Genomic DNA, 21093 nt, shown 5'->3' with positions numbered 1-21093 from the left:
TAAAGAAATGGATCCAAATTTTACCATTCTTGTGGCTTCTTCCACTGAGGGCAAAACTCTTTGTTTGAATATTTTGCGGCTGAGCCCAGTCGCGGAAGCAAAGCCCGCCGCTTGCTGCGGACCCGTGATTGCGCCCAACGGTGCGATCAGTACACGGGGGAGTGGTGTCCAGAAGCAGCTGACCACAGACCAGAGGACACCCAGAGTCACAGGCTCACCAGCCCACATGGGTTTTAATCGTAATTTTATTAACTGCCACAATGATGAACTCACACGAGGAACATGGTGTATGCACTACAGGACCCAGAAGGCCATTTCATCTGACCACGCCCTTGAAGGCAGGCTTTAATATCACGAGTGCATACTGCATCATCATTGCCAAGCAGTAGCCATTGAAGAAGGGATAGACTCCCGAAACCGGTCTGGCTGTACACGAACAGATGGTGACTGTTCTCTCTGCGTCTCCTGTTGCAGCTGCTCCTTAAAGAAATGGATCCAAATTTTACCATTCTTGTGGCTTCTTCCACTGAGGGCAAAACTCTTTGTTTGAATATTTTGCGGCTGAGCCCAGTCGCGGAAGCAAAGCCCGCCGCTTGCTGCGGACCCGTGATTGCGCCCAACGGTGCGATCAGTACACGGGGGAGTGGTGTCCAGAAGCAGCTGACCACAGACCAGAGGACACCCAGAGTCACAGGCTCACCAGCCCACATGGGTTTTAATCGTAATTTTATTAACTGCCACAATGATGAACTCACACGTGGAACATGGTGTATGCACTACAGGACCCAGAAGGCCATTTCATCTGACCACGCCCTTGAAGGCAGGCTTTAATATCACGAGTGCATACTGCATCATCATTGCCAAGCAGTAGCCATTGCAGAAGGGATAGACTCCCGAAACCGGTCTGGCTGTACACGAACAGATGGTGACTGTTCTCTCTGCGTCTCCTGTTGCAGCTGCTCCTTAAAGAAATGGATCCAAATTTTACCATTCTTGTGGCTTCTTCCACTGAGGGCAAAACTCTTTGTTTGAATATTTTGCGGCTGAGCCCAGTCACGGAAGCAAAGCCCGCCGCTTGCTGCGGACCCGTGATTGCGCCCAACGGTGCGATCAGTACACGGGGGAGTGGTGTCCAAAAGCAGCTGACCACAGACCAGAGGACACCCAGAGTCACAGGCTCACCAGCCCACATGGGTTTTAATCGTAATTTTATTAACTGCCACAATGATGAACTCACACGAGGAACATGGTGTATGCACTACAGGACCCAGAAGGCCATTTCATCTGACCACGCCCTTGAAGGCAGGCTTTAATATCACGAGTGCATACTGCATCATCATTGCCAAGCAGTAGCCATTGAAGAAGGGATAGACTCCCGAAACCGGTCTGGCTGTACACGAACAGATGGTGACTGTTCTCTCTGCGTCTCCTGTTGCAGCTGCTCCTTAAAGAAATGGATCCAAATTTTACCATTCTTGTGGCTTCTTCCACTGAGGGCAAAACTCTTTGTTTGAATATTTTGCGGCTGAGCCCAGTCGCGGAAGCAAAGCCCGCCGCTTGCTGCGGACCCGTGATTGCGCCCAACGGTGCGATCAGTACACGGGGGAGTGGTGTCCAGAAGCAGCTGACCACAGACCAGAGGACACCCAGAGTCACAGGCTCACCAGCCCACATGGGTTTTAATCGTAATTTTATTAACTGCCACAATGATGAACTCACACGAGGAACATGGTGTATGCACTACAGGACCCAGAAGGCCATTTCATCTGACCACGCCCTTGAAGGCAGGCTTTAATATCACGAGTGCATACTGCATCATCATTGCCAAGCAGTAGCCATTGAAGAAGGGATAGACTCCCGAAACCGGTCTGGCTGTACACGAACAGATGGTGACTGTTCTCTCTGCGTCTCCTGTTGCAGCTGCTCCTTAAAGAAATGGATCCAAATTTTACCATTCTTGTGGCTTCTTCCACTGAGGGCAAAACTCTTTGAATATTTTGCGGCTGAGCCCAGTCGCGGAAGCAAAGCCCGCCGCTTGCTGCGGACCCGTGATTGCGCCCAACGGTGCGATCAGTACACGGGGGAGTGGTGTCCAGAAGCAGCTGACCACAGACCAGAGGACACCCAGAGTCACAGGCTCACCAGCCCACATGGGTTTTAATCGTAATTTTATTAACTGCCACAATGATGAACTCACACGAGGAACATGGTGTATGCACTACAGGACCCAGAAGGCCATTTCATTTGACCACGCCCTTGAAGGCAGGCTTTAATATCACGAGTGCATACTGCATCATCATTGCCAAGCAGTAGCCATTGAAGAAGGGATAGACTCCCGAAACCGGTCTGGCTGTACACGAACAGATGGTGACTGTTCTCTCTGCGTCTCCTGTTGCAGCTGCTCCTTAAAGAAATGGATCCAAATTTTACCATTCTTGTGGCTTCTTCCACTGAGGGCAAAACTCTTTGTTTGAATATTTTGCGGCTGAGCCCAGTCGCGGAAGCAAAGCCCGCCGCTTGCTGCGGACCCGTGATTGCGCCCAACGGTGCGATCAGTACACGGGGGAGTGGTGTCCAGAAGCAGCTGACCACAGACCAGAGGACACCCAGAGTCACAGGCTCACCAGCCCACATGGGTTTTAATCGTAATTTTATTAACTGCCACAATGATGAACTCACACGAGGAACATGGTGTATGCACTACAGGACCCAGAAGGCCATTTCATCTGACCACGCCCTTGAAGGCAGGCTTTAATATCACGAGTGCATACTGCATCATCATTGCCAAGCAGTAGCCATTGAAGAAGGGATAGACTCCCGAAACCGGTCTGGCTGTACACGAACAGATGGTGACTGTTCTCTCTGCGTCTCCTGTTGCAGCTGCTCCTTAAAGAAATGGATCCAAATTTTACCATTCTTGTGGCTTCTTCCACTGAGGGCAAAACTCTTTGTTTGAATATTTTGCGGCTGAGCCCAGTCGCGGAAGCAAAGCCCGCCGCTTGCTGCGGACCCGTGATTGCGCCCAACGGTGCGATCAGTACACGGGGGAGTGGTGTCCAGAAGCAGCTGACCACAGACCAGAGGACACCCAGAGTCACAGGCTCACCAGCCCACATGGGTTTTAATCGTAATTTTATTAACTGCCACAATGATGAACTCACACGAGGAACATGGTGTATGCACTACAGGACCCAGAAGGCCATTTCATCTGACCACGCCCTTGAAGGCAGGCTTTAATATCACGAGTGCATACTGCATCATCATTGCCAAGCAGTAGCCATTGCAGAAGGGATAGACTCCCGAAACCGGTCTGGCTGTACACGAACAGATGGTGACTGTTCTCTCTGCGTCTCCTGTTGCAGCTGCTCCTTAAAGAAATGGATCCAAATTTTACCATTCTTGTGGCTTCTTCCACTGAGGGCAAAACTCTTTGTTTGAATATTTTGCGGCTGAGCCCAGTCACGGAAGCAAAGCCCGCCGCTTGCTGCGGACCCGTGATTGCGCCCAACGGTGCGATCAGTACACGGGGGAGTGGTGTCCAAAAGCAGCTGACCACAGACCAGAGGACACCCAGAGTCACAGGCTCACCAGCCCACATGGGTTTTAATCGTAATTTTATTAACTGCCACAATGATGAACTCACACGAGGAACATGGTGTATGCACTACAGGACCCAGAAGGCCATTTCATCTGACCACGCCCTTGAAGGCAGGCTTTAATATCACGAGTGCATACTGCATCATCATTGCCAAGCAGTAGCCATTGAAGAAGGGATAGACTCCCGAAACCGGTCTGGCTGTACACGAACAGATGGTGACTGTTCTCTCTGCGTCTCCTGTTGCAGCTGCTCCTTAAAGAAATGGATCCAAATTTTACCATTCTTGTGGCTTCTTCCACTGAGGGCAAAACTCTTTGTTTGAATATTTTGCGGCTGAGCCCAGTCGCGGAAGCAAAGCCCGCCGCTTGCTGCGGACCCGTGATTGCGCCCAACGGTGCGATCAGTACACGGGGGAGTGGTGTCCAGAAGCAGCTGACCACAGACCAGAGGACACCCAGAGTCACAGGCTCACCAGCCCACATGGGTTTTAATCGTAATTTTATTAACTGCCACAATGATGAACTCACACGAGGAACATGGTGTATGCACTACAGGACCCAGAAGGCCATTTCATCTGACCACGCCCTTGAAGGCAGGCTTTAATATCACGAGTGCATACTGCATCATCATTGCCAAGCAGTAGCCATTGAAGAAGGGATAGACTCCCGAAACCGGTCTGGCTGTACACGAACAGATGGTGACTGTTCTCTCTGCGTCTCCTGTTGCAGCTGCTCCTTAAAGAAATGGATCCAAATTTTACCATTCTTGTGGCTTCTTCCACTGAGGGCAAAACTCTTTGAATATTTTGCGGCTGAGCCCAGTCGCGGAAGCAAAGCCCGCCGCTTGCTGCGGACCCGTGATTGCGCCCAACGGTGCGATCAGTACACGGGGGAGTGGTGTCCAGAAGCAGCTGACCACAGACCAGAGGACACCCAGAGTCACAGGCTCACCAGCCCACATGGGTTTTAATCGTAATTTTATTAACTGCCACAATGATGAACTCACACGAGGAACATGGTGTATGCACTACAGGACCCAGAAGGCCATTTCATTTGACCACGCCCTTGAAGGCAGGCTTTAATATCACGAGTGCATACTGCATCATCATTGCCAAGCAGTAGCCATTGAAGAAGGGATAGACTCCCGAAACCGGTCTGGCTGTACACGAACAGATGGTGACTGTTCTCTCTGCGTCTCCTGTTGCAGCTGCTCCTTAAAGAAATGGATCCAAATTTTACCATTCTTGTGGCTTCTTCCACTGAGGGCAAAACTCTTTGTTTGAATATTTTGCGGCTGAGCCCAGTCGCGGAAGCAAAGCCCGCCGCTTGCTGCGGACCCGTGATTGCGCCCAACGGTGCGATCAGTACACGGGGGAGTGGTGTCCAGAAGCAGCTGACCACAGACCAGAGGACACCCAGAGTCACAGGCTCACCAGCCCACATGGGTTTTAATCGTAATTATATTAACTGCCACAATGATGAACTCACACGAGGAACATGGTGTATGCACTACAGGACCCAGAAGGCCATTTCATCTGACCACGCCCTTGAAGGCAGGCTTTAATATCACAAGTGCATACTGCATCATCATTGCCAAGCAGTAGCCATTGAAGAAGGGATAGACTCCCGAAACCGGTCTGGCTGTACACGAACAGATGGTGACTGTTTTCTCTGCGTCTCCTGTTGCAGCTGCTCCTTAAAGAAATGGATCCAAATTTTACCATTCTTGTGGCTTCTTCCACTGAGGGCAAAACTCTTTGTTTGAATATTTTGCGGCTGAGCCCAGTCGCGGAAGCAAAGCCCGCCGCTTGCTGCGGACCCGTGATTGCGCCCAACGGTGCGATCAGTACACGGGGGAGTGGTGTCCAAAAGCAGCTGACCACAGACCAGAGGACACCCAGAGTCACAGGCTCACCAGCCCACATGGGTTTTAATCGTAATTTTATTAACTGCCACAATGATGAACTCACACGAGGAACATGGTGTATGCACTACAGGACCCAGAAGGCCATTTCATCTGACCACGCCCTTGAAGGCAGGCTTTAATATCACGAGTGCATACTGCATCATCATTGCCAAGCAGTAGCCATTGAAGAAGGGATAGACTCCCGAAACCGGTCTGGCTGTACACGAACAGATGGTGACTGTTCTCTCTGCGTCTCCTGTTGCAGCTGCTCCTTAAAGAAATGGATCCAAATTTTACCATTCTTGTGGCTTCTTCCACTGAGGGCAAAACTCTTTGTTTGAATATTTTGCGGCTGAGCCCAGTCGCGGAAGCAAAGCCCGCCGCTTGCTGCGGACCCGTGATTGCGCCCAACGGTGCGATCAGTACACGGGGGAGTGGTGTCCAGAAGCAGCTGACCACAGACCAGAGGACACCCAGAGTCACAGGCTCACCAGCCCACATGGGTTTTAATCGTAATTTTATTAACTGCCACAATGATGAACTCACACGAGGAACATGGTGTATGCACTACAGGACCCAGAAGGCCATTTCATCTGACCATACATATAAAAGTAGTACATAGTACTAAATAAATTATACACATATATATGTATAACCAATAAAATGCTGCCCAACATAACCCATAGGCTAATAAAGCCATAATTACATATTTTCTGCAGTATGAAAATAAATCATATCAATAATGCATTAAAAAGGCATGAGCCTCAAAAGCATTCCATAAACAGCAGAAAAACCTTTATTTTTATCAAATAATTTGTAATAAAAGGCAATTAGCCTAAGAAGGCTGCATACAGAAAAACTATCCCTGTATAGAAAATCAGACTGACACCTCGCCTTTAAGGCATCAGTGAATCTGAACACTTTGCCTTTAAGGCCTCCAGGGGAACTCTGTTCCCATCATGCACCACAGGTGACAGTTAGATCAGTTCTTTTTTCTGGCTTGTTCTGTGAGGAACCTGGAACTTGAGCTCGGCTGAATTTGACTGTTTTCAGTCAGAATTTGGTAGTTTATTGTCTTTTTTGACAGAATTGGCTTTTGGTGGTGTTTTTCTACCTTTTCTGACTAAGTCTTTAGAAAAATGTTAGTCAGTTATGCCACCTTTATTCTACAAGTGTTCTTCCTGTGGGAAGAAGATGTCCAAAACAGATCCTCATTCTGTTTGTGTGGTTTGTCTACCTTCCACACATGATGTGGAAATATGTTACCATTGCCTCAATCTTTCTAGCAGAACTTTGAAAGAAAGAGAAAAGGTTCGGCTTTTGGGGCTTATGGAGAGAGATGGACGTCGTGAAAAGGGGGCAAGGAGTGTTTTGTCATCTGGAAAGTCCCCTTCTCACTCAAAACGTCAAAGATCTGCTTCTCCTGTCGGTAAAAGCAAGAAAAAACGACATCAGGAAGCGTCGACGTCGTAGAAAGTAAGTGCGGCGTCGAAATCAAGATCACCGTCGACGTCGAGACCGCAGAAAACTGCATCGACGTCGAAGACATCGCCGGTGAGGCATAAGTTGGCGTCGAAGCGGAGATCGAGGTCGCCGTCGAGAAGTGTATCGACGTCGAGACATCTGGTGTCGATTGCTTGGAAGACAACGTCGAGAGCAATGCGTTCGACGTCGAGAGAGAGAAAACGAGCGATGTCGAGAGGAAGAGTTCGATCGGCGTCGAGAGAGAAGTTCAGATCGGCGCCGAGAGGCGAAGGTACGACGTCGAGACCTGAAAAGAGAAGACGATCCAGATCGCCATTAAGACCTGGTTCGACGTCGAGGCATGCCTCGGGCTCGAGGCTTGAGATCCAGTCGGCGTCGAGAAAATGTCCGACGTCGAGGAAGTCGACGCCGAGATCGCCGTTGCGCATCTCACGGTCGACGTCGAGACATTCTAGATCAGCCTCTCGGACCTCTCATAGGTCTTTGTCGAGGTCTGAATCAGTGTCGAGGGTGTTGGATAACCCTCCAAGGTCTGTTTCACACGACCTGCAGTCAAGAGCATCGGTGAACAGATCTCCTGTGGTCGGAGCTTCTCCACACCAAGGTTCTTCAGTGGTGGCTCATTCTGACTTGAGGTCAAGGAAGTCAGCGTCAGGAGAAAGACAGGTGGTCACCAGAGAGGTGCAGGCTCCAGCTTCTGGGTCTCCACATTCAGTTGGGAGTGCTTCCTCATCTGCTTCTTCTTCTTCGTTGTGAATGCAGATTGTGCAGGTTTCCCCGGAGGGCTCTCAGGTGCGTAAAACACCACCTGCAGGTATGTCTCCAAGATGGCTAGAAAACATCCGTCATTGGGAGATGCAGCCAAGACCTAATCAAAGACCACTGACTATGGGGGCTTCGAGACCAGCGGCTGGTGGTTCTCCAAGGAGATCCAGATCTCCAGTGCAAAGGCGTTCACGCTCTAGGGAACGCAGTAGGCATCTGTCTACTACTCCTGAGAGAAGACATGGATCTCCTGCTTCTTCATATTCAACAAGGTCTTCTTACAGAGACTATTCGCCCACGATCTCATCAACACCGCCCTCCAGGGTTTCGCCTGTAGATGATTTGGGAACCTTCAATGAGGTTTTGTGTTGTGGGGCGAGTAAATTCAATATTACTATGACAGTGCCTCAGGTGAAATCTTCTGTCATTTTTGAGACTCTACATCAAAAGTCCTCTGCTAGGCCTCTTCTTCCACTGGTGCCTGGTTTGTTGGAACCGGCAATGAAGACTTTTTTGACGCCAGCAACTGTTGGATCAGGCCCTTCAAGGATTGCGAAAAAGTATAAGGCACCTGATCAAGACCCCATGTTCCTGCGCACAGATCCGCCACCAGATTCTCTCATAGTGGCTGCAGCCAGGAAGGCCCATTCGGCTACGTCTGTCTTGTCTGCTCCACCTGAGAAAGACAGTAAAAATATGGATTCCTTGGGCCGAAGGATGTGTAACACAGCTGGTTCGGTCATGAGAGTGGCTACTGCTTCGGCTTTGCTGGGTCGCTATGATCGCCTCTTATGGGACTCTATGGGGAGGTTTGCAGACAAACTTCCAAAGGAAGATCAGAAAGATTTCCTGGAGATTGTGGAAGAAGGTGGTTTGGTGGCTGATCTGGCAGCTCACGGTTATGCCCACGGCATTTGCTCCAGAAGATCGGCTTGGCTTCGTCTCACAGGTCTAAAGCCGGATGCCCAAAGAAAGATAGTTAACCTACCTTTCAACGGATCGCCATTGTTTGGATCTCATGCTGGTGATGAGATGACCAAGATGAAATCTGAGCTGGACACTCTGAAGGCAGTGGGCCTGGAGAAGAAGAAAGACTTCCGCCGGCGTAATTTTCGTCCTTATGACAAAAGGTCGTTCCAGCAACGTGGGCAATCGTCAAACTGGTCTTCGCAAAATCAAGGCCAGAACCAACAGAGGTCTCAATTTCAACAGCGCAGACCTGGGTGAGGCAGAGGAGGAAATAGACAGCAGTCTTCTGCTGCAAAACAGCCTCAGAAGCAATGAAAAGAGACTTCCTCCGCAGCTGTTGTCCACTCCGGTAGGAGGAAGCATTGCTTTATACTTGGACAAGTGGAGAAGATTAACAAAGGACAGGTGGGTTATCAGCATTATTCAAAATGGTTACCTTCTAAAGTTCAAGAAACCTCCTCCCATTATCAATCCGAAGGTACTTTTTCATCACAATCTAAAGCTGTTGCAGCAAGAAGCAAACATCCTTCTGTGCAAGAAAGCAATAGAGAAAGTCCCTCGTCTACAGCGAAACCAAGGTCTGTACTCCCGGTTTTTCCTGGTGAAAAAGAGAGGTCCCAAGGCAGAATTCCGGCCCATACTGGATCTGAGACTGTTGAACAGGTTCATTCGAAAAGAAAAGTTTCGAATGTTAGCGCTCCATCAAATATTCCCTCAGTTACATCAAGGGGACTGGATGTGTTCCATCGACCTGAAGGATGCATATTTTCATGTTCCAATCTCCAAAAGGCATCGCAGATTTCTCAGGTTTCGAGTGTCTGTTCATCACTACCAGTATGCAGTACTTCCATTCGGGCTGAAGTCCGCTCCCCGAAAGTTTTCCAAGTGTATGGCGGTGGTTGCTGCCTTCCTTCGAAAGCGGAGAATTTTCATTTATCCTTACTTGGACGACTGGCTCCTGAAGAGTTCGTCCCCGTCTCTGTTGGAAGATCATCCGTCCATATGTCTTCATCTCATGTACAGGTTGGGTCTCCAGGTCAACTTCAAAAAATCAATTCGGAATCCTACTCCGCGGATCCATTACCTGGGAGCTCTTCTGGACACAGAAAGAGAAAACGTGTGTCCTTCGGAGGAGAGGTGGTTATCAATCAGGTCGAAGTGTCAACTGCTTCGTCAATCCACTTATCCAACAGTTCGTCAAGTATCTTCTCTTCTGGGATCCATGGCATCGTGCATCTTCATAGTTCCAAACGCAAGGTTGCACATGCGTCCTCTACAACAGTGTCTAGAAGACCAGTGGAGTCAGAGGACGGGATGTTGGGAGGATCGAGTTCTTCTTCATCAGTCCGCCAAGGATTCCATCAGGTGGTGGATGAAGAGATCACACTTGATGAGAGGTGTTCCGTTTCATCAAGACCCTTCGGTGCAGACTCTGATCACGGACGCTTCACTCCAGGGTTGGGGTGCTCATATGGGCCCTCTGCAAGTACAAGGGCTATGGTCCGACTCAGAGAAGGGCTATCACATCAACCTGCTGGAGCTGCGGGCTGTTCATCTAGCCCTCAAGTCCCTGTTTCCATCATTCCAGTCTCGGTCCCTGCTGGTCCAAACAGACAATACAACGACAATGTATTATTTAAACAAGCAGGGGGGTACTCGGTCCAGGACTCTGTCCATAGAAGCCCAGACCATCTGGAACTGGTTACTGGCGAGAGACTTGTCGATAACAGCTGTACACCTGCCGGGAGTTCTCAATTCTCAGGCGGATTTTCTAAGCAGAGACTTCGTCGAGGCTCACGATTGGGTCCTCAACGAGGAAGTCACAAACCGTATCTTTCAGGCATGGGGAACACCAGATATGATTTGTTCGCAGACGCGGAAAACGCAAAATGCCCCGTCTTCGCGTCCAGGTTTCCCCAGAGCGGGTCTCAGGGGAATGCCCTTTTGATAGACTGGTGTCAGAACTTACTGTACACTTTTCCACCGACCCCGTTGATACCAACAGTAATCAACAGGATGTACAGAGCCAACTCCAGGATGATTTTGATTGCCCCAGAGTGGCCACGCCAATGGTGGTTTCCAGATCTCCTTCAGTTGTCGGAAGTACCACACAGGAGATTGCCGTTTCGCCCGGATCTTCTGTCCAAGCAGAAGGGCAGAGTGTTCCACCCCAATCTGTCCTCCCTGCGCCTGGCAGCATGGCTCCTGAAGTCATCCAGTATGGACACTTGCAGTTGAATCCTGACTGTATGAACATCCTTAAGGAGGCGAAACAGCCTTCTACAAGGAAATCCTTTGGATTTAAGTGGAAACGTTTTTACCTGTGGTGTGAGAGTAATGGGTTTGATCCTATCCATGGTCAGGAACAGGTGATTTTGCCCTACCTCTTGCATTTAGCAAGATCTGGTCTTCAATTTAATTCTATTAAAGTCCATCTTGCTGCGATCACAGCCTACAGAAAACACCTACCCAGGCCTCCTTTTTTAGGATGCCTGTAGTAAAGGATTTTCTGGAAGGTTTGAGAAAGGTGTATCCACCAGTCAGGTCTCCTTCTCCACCGTGGGAGCTGAATGTGGTGTTAACTAAGTTAATGGGTGCTCCTTTTGAACCTATACATAAGTCTTCTTTGCAACACTTAACTTGGAAAGTAGCATTTCTGTTGGCTATTACTTCTGCTCGTAGAGTGAGCGAGATTCAAGCTCTGTGTTGCAAAGAACCGTTTACTGTGTTACATTCCAATAGAGTGGTACTCGGCACGCATCCTTCTTTTCTGCCCGGTAGTGTCAGATTTTCATATTAATCAAGTCATAACCTTGCCTACCTTTTTTCCAGATCCTGCTAGTCCTGCTGAAAGGGCTCTTCATTCCTTAGATCTGAAGAGAGTCCTTAAGTTTTATTTAGATAGAACAAAGACTTTGAGACATTCAGACCGTTTGTTCATTAACTATGGTCCTGTTAATACAAGCTGGGCAGCTTCTAAGAGGTCCATTGCTAGATGGATTGTGTCTTGTATTCTTCTAACTTATCAGTTGTCAAATAGGTCTTTGTCAGGAAGACCAAAAGCACATTCTACAAGAGGGAAAGCTTCTACCATAGCTCTCCTTAGAAATGTTTCTATGGCAGAAATTTGTAAGGCAGCTACTTGGCGTTTAGTGCATACTTTTACTCGCCATTATTGTCTTGACTCAGACACACAGGCAGATGCTCAGGTTGGGCAAGCATCTCTTAGAAATGTATTTGCTAATGCTACCTGAGGGCTGTGTGTTTTGAGTTGTTGTTGTAGTTATTTTTTCTGTTCGCCCGCGTTTTGTGGGTATGAGCTTGCTACTCTATTCAGTGCTTATGACTATTAATGAGTATCCCCTGGAAGAGAAGGATTAGTTACTTACCTGTAATCCTAGTTCTCTTCCAGGGGTATACTCATTAAAGTCATAAGCACCCTCCCGCCTCCCCGGGCGAGCAGTAGCTTTATGATGGTACTATGGTGTGTCTAGATGCAGATTCCTGCTAAGTTTACTGTACCGTACAAAAGAACTGACCTAACTGTCACCTGTGGTGCATGATGGGAACAGAGTTCCCCTGGAGGCCTTAAAGGCAAAGTGTTCAGATTCTCTGATGCCTTAAAGGCGAGGTGTCAGTCTGATTTTCTATACAGGGATAGTTTTTCTGTATGCAGCCTTCTTAGGCTAATTGCCTTTTATTACAAATTCTTTGATGAAAATAAAGGTTTTTCTGCTGTTTATGGAATGCTTTTAAGGCTCATGCCTTTTTATTGCATTATTGATATGATTTATTTTCATACTGCAGAAAATATGTAATTATGGCTGTATTAGCCTATGGGTTATGTTGGGCTGCATTTTATTGGTTATACATATATATGTGTATAATTTGTTTAGTACTATGTACTACTTTTATATGTATTTACACATATATATTTATTTTATTTATTTTGAAAGTTTTATATAGCGCGGACAAGATCTTTGCAGATATCAGAGCGCTTTACACAGAAAGGGTACATGAGGGAGCATAGTCAAAACAATTAAGTCAGGGGAGCATACAATACAAATACATGAGGGCACAGCCAACATGTAAATCAGTGAATCACTAATACAAATAATGCATATGTGCAACGGGGGTCAGACAAATGATACAGATCGGTGCCTTTTCTTACGGTGACCTACTTAACAGTTCAGGTGTATTTTGCCATGAGGATAGCTTTTACTTCTTATAATTATATGTTCCGGGTTCCCGCTCATGGGCGGAGATTATTCAGTGCTTATGACTTTGATGAGTATACCCCTGGAAGAGAACTAGGATTACAGGTAAGTAACTAATCCTACCATACTATATAACGACAGATCATACCATACAGACATGCCATTCCATTTTATACAATGACACACCATCCCATACTAGACAGTGACAAACTATACATCCATACTATACCATACCATGACACATCATACCATACTATACAATAAGCCATGCCATAGTATAGGATGATCGATTATATCATATTATACGACAGGCCTTATCATACCACACTATACAATGACAGACCATGCCATCCTATACAGTGACAGGCCACACATCCCATTCAATACAATGATGCATCATTGACAGACCATATCGTACTATACAATGACAAGCCGTACCATAGTATACCATACTATATAATGACAGGCCTTACCATACTGTACTATACAATGACCGGCTACACCATACTCATACTATAAAGTGACTGGCCATACATCCCATACTATACAGTGACAAACCATACCATAGTATAGAATGATGGACTTTTTTTGTAAAAGTGCGCCATGCTGCGCTTTCATATTCATGGCGGCCGCGCCCCTTTCTTAAGGCATGGCTCTTCGAAAGAAAGGGGCACAGCCGCCATTTTAAAATAAAAAAATTAAAGCTTTCCATGAGAGCGTGTCTTGTCTGCATCAGCAGGCAGGTGAAAACCATTTAGCAAAATAGTGCTTAGATGCTGGTTTTAAAGCCTACAGAGTAACAACGCATGTATCAGCGGGTCGTCATGGGAGGTTACAAAATGAGACAAGGCGGTACTGAGGAGGGACTACTAAGCCTATTGACCAATGAAAAGCCTCAGTTTAGAAAGCACAGTGACACAAGCCAATGAAAAATATGGGCGGAGTGTGGGCTGAGCTTCAGGTCCATACCGCAATACAGTATGCCTCACAGAGCAGCGCATGCGCTTCCCAGGCTTAACCTAAAAAATAAAAAGCACTTGAAGCGGGCATCTTTGGCTGCGTTATAAGATTATTATTATTATTTTTACTTTCAGCTGCGTTGCTCTATACTGAATGGCTAAAAAATGCATGACCAAATCAATAAGTCTTGCATAAGCAAGACCTATTGGCTTTGCAAATGCTTTTTAAGGTTTCATTATTAAAATGATCTTGTTAGTCCAAGGTGGGTAGTTGCACTGTACGTGAAATTCTCAGTCCATATCAACCACTGAGTAAAGTGCCACTTTATTGGAGTTGGCAGTTTTTTTATTATGTATCTTGGATCTTCTGTTTTCTTTTTCTCCAGGATGCTGGCAGCCAGCAAATTGGTTTCCTTTTGGGTAGCTGTAATGTGACGCTGGCTCTAACCACTGATGCCTGTCAGAAAGGACTACCAAAATCGCACACCGGTGATATAGTGACATTCAAAGGTAAACGTATCCCTCCCCCCCTTGTCCAGATGGGACCTGAGGCTTACCACACTGCTTGCATCCTGTGCCTTCGCCGCATATTTCATGAAAATGGGTTTAAGATGTGACTGTTGATAGCAGTGTTTGAGTGAATGGAATCTTTGTTCAGTGTTTGCGCCAAAGTTGTTTAGTGTGTGTGACTTATGATTGTTCATATTTGCCATTTGATCAGTTTTTATTCAAGACCTGTGATTATTAGCTGTTTGTGAAAAGAATGTAAATGTTTTCTGTTTTATGAGAAATTAGATTGTTAAATAGTCATGCCAAATTGACCCAGGAGCAAAGCTGAAATAAAATGAATATGGAACGAAGTTGCCGACTGTTTTTTTATTTTTTTTTGCCATAAGAAAAAGGAAAGATCCCCACACAAAATACAACCCCGACAAAATGGCCACAGACAAATGGACACCTTAAGTATCATTCCTATTTGTATTCACGGTGCACAGTTATGAACAATTCCAGTACAAAGTCTTGTATTGCTTTTACTTTGCAGAAATTAGATTAGCATGAGAGTCAGATACTATCCAACCAAACTGCCACCTTTTATTGAGATTTTAAATGCATGGACGTAAACAAAATGAACAGTGCACTAGTGAAAATGCATCCTCATGGGAAAGGAATATCAATCTTTTCATTAAGAACACATAGTCATTTACAGCTGTTTGCTGTTAACCAGTAGAAGGAGGGAAAGAAATAGACTACAAACATTTGCCATGCGACTTGTTCAGCAAACTACCCATCAACTCTGAAGTTCTTAGACCAGCCTGTATTTGCAGTATGTTTGCACTTGCCTGACTATTGTCTCGGCTTGAAAGTGTCCGCTTACTCCCTTTCCCTGCAAAGCTCCCAGCCCTTAAAAGAAAGGCCCAAACTTTTTAATTTTACTCTGGGACTTTTTTCTCTCCCTTTCTTGCCCCTCTCCGTTGCAGATTTCTTATCTGCTTCTTTTTCTTCACTTGATACATTTTGGGATGATCATACAATCTGTAGAAGAAAAATAATGTTCTCTGTGCTTAATTCAGCTTTTAACAAAGTATTCTCCCACTGTGCCCTCTGAAGTAAATCAACCCATACCGGTTGCTACATCAGAAAGTGTCTGACGTGAGAATTAAAAAAACAGCTGTTTCTGAGTTTTCTTACATCTGTTTTTCAAAGGTTTTTGTCTATTTCTGTCCTAAAAACCAAAATATTCAAGCAGCACAATCCATCTTTGTTCTACCACAAATTTAAAAAGTAGTCCTCTTCCTATGGGATAATTGGGGATGTATTATTCACACTTAAAATTATATCTTGTTGAGGTTTCCACAATTAAGGTGCTTGAATTAGGTTTCTTTGTATATATTTGCGGGTTGTACAACTGTAAATGTCTTCCACGTTTTTGTCACTGTGCTTGCCTAGGGTTTTAATCAATGAATGTGTGTTTAAAGTTTGCATTCTTATGGATGTCTGAGATTTTCATTCATCCTATAATTGTATGTTTCCTGTGATTGGAAACATTTGTGTGAAGCATTTCTGTTTGTCCTTATGTTTCAGGTTGGCCCTGTGTGGTGTGTCTTATTGTTCTTTTTTGTTATAAGGTTGGCCCCGTCTCGTTTGGTTTGTGATTGATGGAAAACACCTCGCAAAGCCCCCCAAGGACTGGTACCCCCCGATTCGAGATGCCAGCAATGACATCGCATACATCGAGGTGAGCACAGAGCTGGCTGTGCTGCGTGTGAGATCCTTTCCCTGTAGCAGCATCGTAACTCTGTCCTGAACGGGTTAGAATTTAGCAATCAAATGCATCAATCCACCCTTTTCTTCAGCTCATCTTTTTGCAGGCTTTTTCAAAGAATAAACTCACTTATCATACCATCAAACAGTTCAAAGCCACCATGTTCTAGGAACAAATCTATTAAATATGGATATAGCCATGCTGCCTGTTCAGAATTTACCCACATATGTTTTAAATGCTTCCAAAATAATGCATCATACCTTGCTCATTGATATCACTTCACACAATTTCCAGTGAACATTCTCTCAAATGAATCTCCCTTATTGCATTCACAGAGATCCTATACATTTTTCTTGTGAAACATGTTTCCAGATTTATCCCAAAACATTCCCACAGAGGTCGCCGTGAACCTTTCTGCTACAATAACATTTTTTTTTAGTACTAGCATACAAGAAAGCCTACATTTTCTTAAATACGTGGAGGAAAAGTAATCGTCTGTGTCTTTACTACACCTTTTAGTACCAGAAATCGTTTACACACTGGCTACAACTCTCATCAAACAAGTGTGTCTGTAAACTTAGTCATTTAACAGTTCCAGCTTGTCTCTTTAGTTTGTCCTTCTGTGACCAGGATCTGCCTGTGCCCCCTTCATCCATTTTTTTCTCTTGTTTTGCAAACTTTGAAATGAACTGATGATTTGAACTGTATGTGCTGGTTTCCCAAAAGCCCTTTGCTTTATGAAAAAAAAAAAAATACTCTAACCCTTTGCTCTTTCAATTCTTGACAGATTATCTATAGAACCGGCAATCAAATAAAATCCTGGGTGGGTTCAGACAAATGCCGTCCTGTCATCATACTTTGACTCATATCCTAGAATCACTTCATGCCATTTGTGTTTTCTTCATACTATAACTTTCTCGGATGATAGTGGAGAAAAACGTTATCCTTTTTATCCAGTATTATAGGTGTCTTTCATAGATCCACATGCCTGAATCATTCCCCGTCGTCGAGATGGGAGTCCCCGGTACATAAATAAATAATGTCCCATAGACATATAGAGAACAGTAGGCCATAGGGCCTCACTTTTGTAAGATATCTAGGTCCTTTTGTAAAAAGGACCAAACTCTAGAATAGAGCCAATCAGCTGTCACCTCCCTCTAGAACCTTCCTGGCAGGAGCCTCAGTCCCTCAGATTTTCTACTGCACGTTGTGCTAAGGGAGTCTCCCCTGAGCTCTGCTCAGGTTTGTTGCTTAGCAGCATTTTCAGCAGTTTAGGATATTGTTTCCTGTTTTTCTCTTCAAAGAAAATTAATATGGCTGATGCCCCAAAGAAGGGTCTCTTCAGAGCTTGTACCTCTTGTGGAAAAAAGAGGTGACACATTGATGACCAACATAAGGACTGCCTGTACTGTCTATACCCAGATCACATGACTAAGGACTGCTAGGTATGTCAAACCTTTTCTACAAAGACTCTAAAAGACAGAGAGGGACGTCTTTTGATCTGGCTCCAAAGGCTTAAGGATAGAGACAGTCTGGATTCCTCTGAGGGAAGTGAGGGTTCTTCAATCTCCTCACAATTGTCTCTCAAAAGACCTAGGGTAGCTTCCCCTGGCCCCTTGGATACTCCTCAAAAGAAGGCAGCTAAAAAGTCTCCAGAGGTCAAGGCAAAAACAGCTTCAGAAAAGGAAGTTCACACCTTTAAGAAGCCTGCACCGTCGACGACGATGACGGTATCGTCGACGACATCATCAGGGATGAAGAAAGCAGTATCTCCTGTTTATGTATCTACGTCGACGGCGTCGTCGTCATTATCATCGACGACGACGACAACTCCATCGTCGACGGCGGGTAAGGCTGTATCGTCGACGATTGTAATTAAAAGATCGTCGTCGACGACCAAGATTCTGTCGACAATAGCCTCGTCGACGACAATGTCGACGACGAGACTATCACCGTCGACTTCGTCGACGAAGACACCGTCTACGACGGAAACATCTATACCGTCGACGGCAACATCATCGATGACGACGGCTGTCGTCGCTACTCCGTCGACGAACTCACCGTCGACGGTGATTGATTCTGGTTTTTAGTCAGCTTCGGTGTGTCTGAAGATTACCAGAAAGACGCTGACGCCAGAGCTAACTTCCTCTAGCCGTGTGCAGCTATTACCACCAGCACGTCTACTTCAGGATGAAGATTCTGACGATGGGGATATGTTCCAATTGGCGACTAGCCCATCAGAGCTAAATGTCAAATGCCAAAGCTCTGTTGAGGAGGAAATTGAGGAGCAGGTGATCCATCCGCCACCTACACCTTTGGTCTGCCTGCCAGCTTCCCTGGTTACAGATCTAAGATACCTTATAGAAGACTACAAGCAGAGGTTGCCAGAATCTCCGGCACCTCAAGCTCCTGCAACGTCTCCATCGCCGAGACCAAGACCCCCGCCCCTAATCATTCAGAAGGAACGGGTGGATATACCAGGTCCTCAATCTTCGGGGGCGAAGATGAGGAAGAAGAGCAGGAGGAACAGCAAGAAGAAGGGGAGCTGCAGGATGATCAATCCGTCAATAATGACTGGGAGGATTATGTCGCAGCCTCACCAGCATCTCCGGAACCTGCTTCATCAAATTCGCCACCATTTGATATAGGTGGTTTCCATAATGTGGTGGAGAGGGCCGGTAGGCGGTTCCAGATTACAATGGAGTCTCAGGAACAGGAATGTTTCCTGTATGATTTTAAGGAGCCATTAAAGAAGTCAACGAGAACAATTCCTATGATTGATTATCTCTGGAAACAGGGGGAGCAGATCATGCAGAATCCCGCCTCAGTTTCTCCTGTAATCCCTAGATTGGACAAAAAATACAAGGCTCCAAATTCGGCACCGGCCTGTCTGACAGGTCATCCTAAACCAGATACTGTGGTCCCGCAGGCGGCCCAGAAAAATTCTAGAAATCCTTCTTCTCCTGTATCGGCTCCTCCGGTTAAGGACGGAAGAAAGCTGGACAACATAGGAAAGCGTTTTTCAACAGTGTCGGCAATGACTGTCAAGGCTGCAAATGCCTTAGCACTTCTCGGACGCTATAATAGACAGCTGTGGGGAGACATAGCCCCATACCTGTCTGAGTTACCTGACGCATCCAAAGAAGAGGTGAAGAAAATACTCATAGAAGGGGAAACATCAGCATCAGAGATTATAGACTGTGCTATGGATGTTGCAATGACAGGATTTCGACAGCTGGCTGGTGCAGCAGTTTTAAGACGTCAAGGATGGTTAAAAGCGACCTCATTCCGTCCAGAAGTGCAGTCAAAAATCTTGGACATGCCATATGATGGCCAGCTACTATTTGGCCTCAAAATTGATGAGGCGTTACAAAGCATTAAAAAGGATACGGACACTGCAAGGGCCTTAGGCACACTTCAGTATAAAAATCAGTCCTTTCGAGGAAATAGAGGAAGAGTACAATCTTCCTACAAAGGAGATTTCCAGTACAGATCCTCTTATTCGTCCAACCAGAATAGGCCGCAATACCAACAGCGCCAGCAAAAACAACAAGGCCAACAGTCCTCATACGGAAAGTCGTCCTTTCGAGGCAGAGGACAGAGAAGAAACAACGGGCGAAGACAATGACCTCTTACTTCGGCCAGTCCACACTTCATATCCCTTATTAAAAATTGGAGGAAAAATTAACTATTTCCTACAGAATTGGAAAAAGATTACTTCAATTAATACAATTCGGCCACTCCATGGAATTCATGAGCCTCCCTCTACGAACCCCGCCTCGCCCAATGCATCACAAAAACCTACAACTGCTTCTGCAAGAAATCTCTGTTATGTTGCAGAAAGGAGCGATAGAGAGAGTTCCACCATCCCAAAGAGGGAAAAGATTTTATTCCCGTTTCTTTTTAAACCAAAAGAAGGAAAAGAAATGGAGACAAATCCTAGATCTCAGGGCTCTCAACAAGTTTCTGAAGAAACAGTTGTTTCGCATGGTAACGATTCAGGAAGTTTTGCATCTTCTGGAGAAAGGGGATTTTATGGCGTCATTGGACTTACAAGGCGCTTACTTCCATATACCAATTCACAAAAATCACAAAAAACACTTGAGATTTGCAGTAGCGGGCAGGCATTTCCAATTCTGTGTCCTGCCCTTTGGACTCAAGTCTGCGCCCCGCATCTTCACCAAATGTCTCTCCCCAGTGGCGGCATATCTCAGGCAATGCCGTCATCAAGTCTTTCCCTATCTGGACGACTGACTAATCAAGGCACCATCCTTCGAAGACGCGTCCAGGTCTTCCAACGCCTGTCTGAATCTCTTCAATTGCCTGGGTCTCATGATCAATCAGGAAAAATCAATCCTGCGACCATCTCAAACTATCAACTTTTTGGGAGCAACCTTGAATACGACCTCCGCAAGAGCGTTCCCCTCTCAGGAGAGGCAAACTAAGCTTCTCGGGCTAGCGTCTACAGTAGCCTCAAAAAGAGTGTTGAAGGTCCGACTCTTCAAGTCCCTTTTAGGGATGATGTCATCGTGCATCCTGTTGATCCCTCACTGTCGCCTACGGATGCGTCCTCTGCAGGAGGCACTCTCGAGACAGTGGGTCCAGTGCACGGGGTCATTCGACGACCACGCAAGAGTGACTTCTCAGATGGTCAAGGCCCTAAGATGGTGGATGTCTTCACAGAACCTGTCCCGAGGTTTGACATTCCTACTTCCAGCGGCTCCTCATGTAATAACGACAGACGCTTCCAAAGAAGGTTGGGGAGCTTTCCTGCAAGAACTGCAAATAAGCGGAAAGTGGTCAATCACAGAGAGAGAGCTCCACATCAATCTGCTCGAGTTGAGAGCGGTATTCTTGACTCTACAGTCGTTCCTACCAAGAATCAAAAACTCCCTAGTGCTTGTCAGGACGGACAACACCACGACAATGCAC

At 46.2% G+C, this 21093-nt stretch overlaps 1 protein-coding gene across 2 annotated transcripts in view; it reads left to right on the top strand.

Moving 5' to 3' along the window:
* DIP2A (DIP2 acetate--CoA ligase A) overlaps positions 1-21093 on the top strand; it is a 784944-nt gene that overhangs the window by 409387 nt on the left and 354464 nt on the right. For both annotated transcript variants that reach the window (XM_078681430.1, XM_078681429.1), the window contains 2 exons: positions 14285-14408; positions 16025-16134. In XM_078681430.1, the coding sequence (XP_078537556.1) occupies positions 14285-14408; positions 16025-16134 (234 nt within the window). The remainder of the gene's footprint in view (positions 1-14284; positions 14409-16024; positions 16135-21093) is intronic.

This window comes from Lissotriton helveticus, chromosome 3_1, assembly GCF_964261635.1.
Source record: "Lissotriton helveticus chromosome 3_1, aLisHel1.1, whole genome shotgun sequence".
NCBI lineage: Eukaryota > Metazoa > Chordata > Amphibia > Caudata > Salamandridae > Lissotriton > Lissotriton helveticus.
Note: the sequence above shows the minus strand (reverse complement) of the source record. Positions and strands in the feature narration are given on the sequence as shown.